This window comes from Trachymyrmex septentrionalis, unplaced genomic scaffold, assembly GCF_001594115.1.
Source record: "Trachymyrmex septentrionalis isolate Tsep2-gDNA-1 unplaced genomic scaffold, Tsep1.0 scaffold20, whole genome shotgun sequence".
In the NCBI taxonomy this organism is placed as follows: Eukaryota; Metazoa; Arthropoda; class Insecta; order Hymenoptera; family Formicidae; genus Trachymyrmex; species Trachymyrmex septentrionalis.
In genome coordinates this window covers 2,633,920-2,641,384 of record NW_017305180.1, presented here as the reverse complement: position 1 = coordinate 2,641,384, position 7,465 = coordinate 2,633,920, and the positions used below count along the sequence as shown (strand labels likewise).

The window sequence follows — 7,465 nt, the reverse complement described above, 5'->3', positions numbered from 1 at the left end:
TATATATATATATATATTAATGCTGTATAAATAAGTATACGCATACTTTTAATACTATAATATCTAATATAATATCAAAGAATTACAATTTTTTTTGCAAGTATTATCTTTATTGATAATCAAATTCGGATATGATAACATTTTAAATCACAGTTTTTAATAAAAATCAAGTATTATTAGATATTAAACATATATATATGTCAGAACTAATAAATCGTGACATTAATACCATGTTATGAGTTCTTTACTCTTAATCACTTAAATTTTAACAGTCACGCAACTTCCATAGGCGTTGATAGTCTTTAATAGTATCTTTTTGGTGATTTCACTTACTTTTAAATTTCGCGCCAGTTCTCCCTTCATTTCTTTTTGCTTAGGGAATTGTAGGGATTTTTGTGTAATTTTCGTAGGGATAAATGGCAATTTCGTTTTAACCACACTGTAACCATTGTAAACGATCCTTTACAATGTATAAAGCAATATAATACAAGATCTTTTTAATAAAATATAAGCACAGTATTTTGTTAACAATAATAAACGTAATATGGCCCAAGCGTATGATAGTTATTACAATGATTATCATAAAAATGCTGAGCTACAGCAAAATTTAAAGTACAAGAAAAAATACCGAAAACTTAAGAGAATCGTGAAAAATACCGTATTTGTGAGTTCTAATACATGTAATTTTGACATATGAGATATGCAGATGTTGATATCTAATAGAATGTATAAGTGTATAAATATAATAGGATTGTAATCCTAATTCCTAATAATACAGGAAAACGCAGCACTATGTGATCAAGTTGCACATATGCAAGAAAATTTAATGTTGGTTAAAGAGGAGAGGCTGTTTCTTCTACGTAAATTATGCCAACAACAAGGAGAGATGGAATCAAACTCGACAAGTCTAGCTCGTTCACAAACAAGTAATGCGAATTCACCATCACTTAATCCAGAATGTACTACGCCCAAAAAAACAGTAAAGAAGAGAACATCCACAGATGGATCAGGTATTTTTCTATAGCTGTTAGCTGTAAAATTAATCCCTTTACGAAGTATGATAAGCCAATGTTAATGTTAACATTATGTATTAAGCATCTATATAATAAGAATTATTTGTAATACAGTGAGTATAAGTCTTTCTTACATAAGAATTATAATTTGAATTTATCACAGAATCGAAAAATAAGACAAAAAGGTATAACAAAACTGCTAGAAGATTGGTGCAGTTGATTCCATTAGATGTACATGGAAGACCATTATTTCCTATAGCCTTGGGAGATCTTACAATATATTCTCTTGGTGATGTGGTATCAGACAGAATCGCATATCACACAGAAGAACTTATATTTCCAGTAGGTTATTGCAGTACAAGAGTATATGCAAATTTGAGAGATCCAAGAACAAAGAGTTTATATACCTGCAAGATATTAGATGGTGGTCCAAAACCTAGGTATATGAAACTATCCACATAAACAATTGTTTCTAAAAGAAATTATAATACAGACATATATACATATGACTTTATTATTTATAGATTTGAAATAGTATCTGATAATGATCTGGATCAACCATTAGTTGGATCCAGTCCTGACGAATGTCACTTAAAATTACTGGCAGCAATTTCTCCGGTGCTTTGTACGATAGTGCCAAAGGGTGCAGATTTTTTTGGAATTTCTCATCCTACTATACAAAATCTAATCCAAAGTTCTCCAGGAACGCGTAAATTGGCAATGTATAAACAACAACGTTTTGAAGTATGTACATAGCATTTTTGAAATTATTATATTTATTCTTAACTATAAAGAATTATAAGTAATTAAATCTAAAATATTTTTATCAATTTCTCTCTTAAGTAATATACTCATTTCAAATTTAAGGAAAACTTTGCAATTGATAAGAAATATTTTGAACCTAGGATAATATATTTTGCAAAATTCTAAAATTTAAAACAGTATAAAAAAATTCATTATTTTATTCAGAAATTATGTTTTATAGGTAAGCAAAAATCATGTACACATACATGTTGATCGAGCTACAAGTCCAGTAACAGAAACAGAAACTGATCCAGGATTAGGCTTTGCAGCATTACACAGGCATTATGCTTTGAATTCTTATAGAGTGAAAGAAGAACCTTCAGATCACGATCTATTAGCACTTCAAGATCTCCTCGCATAATTATTAGTAATATAAAATAACAAACAATTTGTATTAAAATAAAAAGTTAACAAGGCATTCATAAGAATCAATATTTTAATTGCAATTTTTTTCGCTGCAATGTTAGTGACGTAGAAAGACGTCAAAATGTTATAGGGTGTGAAACTTTTGACGAGTCGTGATAAGTAAAGGTGATAGAATATAAACAACCTATTTATATTAATCCTGAAATGATCCTTACATTTTTTAACGAATTGAAATAAAGATGGAAATATTACAAAAATAATTGTAAAACGCTGAATAAAATTATTACAAATTTACGAACTTGCAAACATTTCATAAATCAATGCATAGATATTCTAAATTGTTTACAAATTAACTAAACTTTTGTAAAATATTTAAATGTAATGTTGAATAACTTGAATAACTTATCTTTTTGTTCATACTAGATAATTTGTTAATGTCGTCTTAATTCGACACGCGCATAACGCATCCTCGATTGGAACTGATTAGAACTCTAATAAAATATCTTTAGCCAAAAGATTTATTATTAATTTTAATAAAATTATATTATAATTTATTAGCTTTCTTTTACTCTGATAGTGAAACCATCTAACAGTTCTTGCATTTTTGTTTGAATAACTAGATTATATTTACTGCGACAGTTTACTAATGTAAACACTGTTTTTCAATAATTTTATTATATTTATTTAAATTATAATGTATAAAATGATTAATATATGACAAATGTAACCATTTTTGTGCACCTTCCTAACCATATACAAAATTGAAATATTCTTACATGTATTGTTAGCTATTTTAATATTTATCATACAATTATGATAGTTTTTACTTTACATGAATTTTTTGGACGAATCCTCTATAATTGATATGTATGGCACAATATAAATATATATATACATATATGTATATATATAATTAGAATAGATTGATTGAGAATCGAGATGTTTCTATTGGCGCTTATCTATAATGTAATCCTTAAATTTAAAAAAATTTTTTCAAATACAACACTCCTAAGGAAGAATATAAAAATCATATATGGTAGCATTGTATTATTAATTACCTTAATGTTGGAGTAATATTTTTTAACTACTCTATATATTAGATTATATCATCACTAAATTTTTTAAATATATCAACTGCCATACACAGTGCATCATTTTTACAGCACATGCTTATAATATACGTTTATAGCACAGCGCCGATGGGAGATCTCAAATCGATATTGAAAAATGACTAGTTACAGCATAAAAAGCTCAAAATATGAATTCTCATAAAAATTGAGAAATATAGTCAGGTTTGTAATATCGTTTGTATACCGGTGATACTATTAAATACAGGAAATCGTATGTACGAATTAAGCTAGATATGCATTATTACATATGCATAAATAAATATTTGTACTGATTGGTCTTACATTTCAATTAAAAAATGATTAAATATTCTTTTCATATTTCATATAGATCAGTAGAAAAAGAAATATAAAAAATTTATAGTTTAACTATATATATAATCTTATTTAATAAAAAAAATTAATTTATCCCTTTTGCATTCTTCATGAACACTTTGTAATCTGTCTAATAATAAAATTAATACTATTTCCTGCAAGAACGAACAAGATACCCAAATATTTTTATAATTATTTTATATAATTATTACTAATGCACATATGAGCTTTTCTGTAACAAATTGGTAAATGGTATGCATATCCTAATATGCAAATAAATTAGGCATTTATTCTTCCGTTTTGTTTTTACTATCACCGCTTATTGACCCGTCCGATAGTTTTATTAAATAACATATTTGCAATTGCAATTACTGGAGAAAATAATTTCAGCTGGCAATCACTGAAACAATTATTTAAATCATGATTATAAATATCATAAATAATATCAAAATATATATTTTATAATATAAAAGAAATATACCATACTCCAGTTACAGGTTCTGCTTCGTTTCCACTTACAATAAACAGTGGAAATAAAATGGAAAAAACACAGCCACTGAAAAAATAAAAAATTATTTATAAATTCATGAGTTTTATAAAATTATCGCAGTTTCAATTATATCATGAATATATATTTTATTCATCATATTTGTATTAATGATAAAAAAATGATAAAGAAAAATTATTAATAATAAGTTTTAATATTAACTTTTTTGGAGTTTAATTATTAAGAGATTTTTAATTGGCTAAATAAAAATAGGTATCTATCTTTAAACATTAAAGACATCGTTACTTAGAAGATAACAATTGTAGGAATTATTTTGTACCTTACAAAGTACGAGTTGGGCATTTGAGTAAGTACTGCTAATGGCATACCAAAGCCTAAAAAGTATGGCCAATTGCCTTCGATAAAAGTCAATCGTCTATGCAATTCCCAACCCATGTTGAACCACTTGTATTCGAAGGCATAGAGAGCATATAAAAGGCACATGTGGACAAGGGCAAGAATGTCCCCTAATGGCGGAAGTGGGACTTTAGACACCAACATTCCTTGTCCCAAGAATAATGCTTGAACTAATACGCTAAAAAGCGTGTCAGCTATCAATTTGCTTACACTTGATAGAAGCAATGGTCTCCCCTGTCTATATCTGTAAGCACTATCGGCTATGTCCTATATACATTTGCAAATACATCGTGTTAGTTATGTTATACATGGATGTGGTAATATTAGTCTGCAAATTTACATTTTAGGGTTATTAACAGAACGAATCAACAAACGCAATCATTTCTCGTAAGTTTTTTTAGATGCTAAACACGAATCCGTTTTCTAAATTTAGTCACAATTTTGAAAAAATAAATTCATGTTCAGCAAACAAAAATATTGTTTTATCGCAATTTTTTATCGCAGACCAATATAATTTTCAGTGTTTTAATCAATCATTTTTTATATTTTATAAAAAACTATACCTGAAACCATAAACTGTTAACTATTCTGCTGAGTAAGAACAGTGGTAGCACCCATATTGTACCAAATGTAAGAGATAGAAATGGCTGGATCCATGACCATACAGTAAGACCCATACCAGGAGAATGGCCGAATATAACAGTCAATAAGTACTTAACAAATGGCAGAAGTCCAAAATCGAATATCAGTATACTAGCCCAAAACACTCCACCATTCAATGCACAACATTGTAGAGTTCTTCTCAACACCTTAGATTCCCTAAAATTGAATGGACTAATAAGTTTTGTTATTAAAATCGTCTCTCATAAACATTTCTTGTAAATAATAAGGACCGTTGCTTATGCTTGGAGGGACTTGACATAACTACATCTCTCTTCCTAAGCTCTGCTCGATTGGAAGTTTTCTCAACCAATTTCTCGTTAATTTGCTTATCCATGTAGAAAAGTACAATGGTACCTTTCAAGCTGTCTACAAATCCTCGACATATTGCATAAATTATTCCCTGAAAATAAAAAATTAATTTAATTACATATAATAACAAGAGTTAAAATTTATTATCATATATAATATTTATTATCTTAAATGCATTTAAAAATATAATCTTGAATTAACTTCTAATAATGATTTTATTAAATATTATGATTTTACAAAAATATGATTAATACAATTTTACTTTCCAATGCCACATATTTTCATAATCAGATAATAACAAAATAACAAGCAATTAAAACCAAATAAAAAATTTTATTGTACAATTAATTTTGAGTAGACTTTAGTTAAAAAAAATTTTAACTCAAAACTCAGTTATCAATTTCAGTGAAAATTGAATAAAAAGATAACGATCAAATAACTTCTACTAAAAAAAAATGCTTATCTAAATTTATTGTTACGATTTTATAAAAATTATTTCTATTATCAAGAAGAAAGAAATTTTTAATTTGTTTACGGTGATAGAGGAGAAATCTGTTGAGATACCGATTATCCGTGCAACAAAGATTACGGTGTATGAAAATACACAGGAACGCGCATGGTCTACGAGGTTAGAATCTACTCACTATCACGCTATCCATTGCAATTATGCTCGATTAGATGTAGCTCAATTTATGCTCGGAAAACTATTAACAGTACATCGAACAGTCATGTTACATACAACGAAGAAGAATATAATATATCTGACGCCGTTCTGTTGATTACGATGATGAACAACGCTCGTTCGAGCGTATTAGATAAATTTCTTCAGGCTGCTGTCGTAATATACTGTTTGTGCGTTGAGCACCGACCGTCAAGTGAACGATGCCGACAATTCATATAGTCCAACAAATCCCGTTGTTCGGAGCTCCATCCCCTCTTTAACCCCGCACGAATCGCCGATTTCCGGGGACGAGTCAGCTGAAAAACAAACGTGCGGAAATATCAGCTGATCGGAGGTGGATCCCAGCATTCCCAGCGGCCAGTGACAGTGGCTCCGAAATACGGAGTTTCTATACTATGTATGTAGAAAGCGGTCTACTTAACGCTATAAAATTTCCTAGCGTTTGATTGACTAATCCAAAGGAAGAATTTTACTAATTGGCCAATTAAAAAATGCTTTGAAGCATTTGTAACAAAGTCAGATGTCGATGCTGACATTAGCTGCATTTAGCAGAGAAAGCAACTTTGCAACTGTTGTAAAATTTTTCAATACGATTAGTTCTTACTTTTGATTCCTTATGGATCTAAATATATATCGTATCGAAGAATTTTACAATAGTTGCAAAGCTGCTTTCTCTGCCGTATGCAGTCATTCTCTGTACTTTAACAAGAAAATTCGTTTCCTTATATGAGATAAAAGAATCATTAGCTAGAGATTCGTTTCCTTATATAAGATTAAAGAATCATTAGTTAGAGATTTTTAAATGTATGTTTGTTTTGCTATTTTGAGATAATGTCGAGTGCAGTATCTCCCATTAAGCTGATATTTCATATATATGTATTATACGTATTATTTAACAACTAATTTAACAGTATTTTATTTAACAGTGCTTAACATTTTATTTATTAATTAAATTACTATTTTAAATTACTATTTTAAACTGGATATTTTTAGAGCCGGTTGTTCCACCTTTTGGTAAATTTTACCTATTAGGTAAATCTGGCAATCCACGCATGTGATTGGGTAATCTTGTTATTGGTCCAACAGGTAAAATTTACTAAAAGATAAAACAATCGGCCCTTATAGTGATAGATAAATAAGTATATCAGCTAAAAAAATTAATTAAAGAAAACTAATCACTATCAGCCAGAAATATTGATCGTCTCTGAAATCAACTACAAAAAACAAAACAACAAATAATTGATTTATAATGACTTATGCAAACAATAATCAAAATATGACA

The 7,465-nt window shown here is 28.5% G+C and overlaps 2 protein-coding genes across 2 annotated transcripts; one reads left to right on the top strand and one right to left on the bottom strand.

The window, feature by feature from the left end:
- The first annotated feature begins 461 nt into the window (after nt 1–461).
- Nucleotides 462–2,375, top strand: LOC108747633 (transforming growth factor beta regulator 1). The gene is made up of 5 exons (XM_018485229.1): nt 462–664; nt 779–1,010; nt 1,177–1,453; nt 1,538–1,757; nt 1,999–2,375. The coding sequence occupies exons 1-5, from the start codon at nt 545–547 to the stop codon at nt 2,176–2,178; spliced, it is 1,029 nt and encodes a 342-aa protein (XP_018340731.1). The 5' UTR covers nt 462–544; the 3' UTR covers nt 2,179–2,375.
- Nucleotides 2,376–3,777: 1,402 nt separating this feature from the next.
- On the bottom strand, nt 3,778–6,523 carry LOC108747637 (etoposide-induced protein 2.4 homolog). Its single transcript, XM_018485234.1, has 6 exons — nt 6,146–6,523; nt 5,423–5,592; nt 5,093–5,348; nt 4,453–4,796; nt 4,107–4,181; nt 3,778–4,025 (listed from the first exon to the last, which is right to left on the bottom strand). Exons 1-6 carry the CDS (start codon nt 6,158–6,160, stop codon nt 3,938–3,940), a joined length of 948 nt encoding a protein of 315 aa, XP_018340736.1. The 5' UTR covers nt 6,161–6,523; the 3' UTR covers nt 3,778–3,937.
- Between the last annotated feature and the right edge of the window lie 942 nt (nt 6,524–7,465).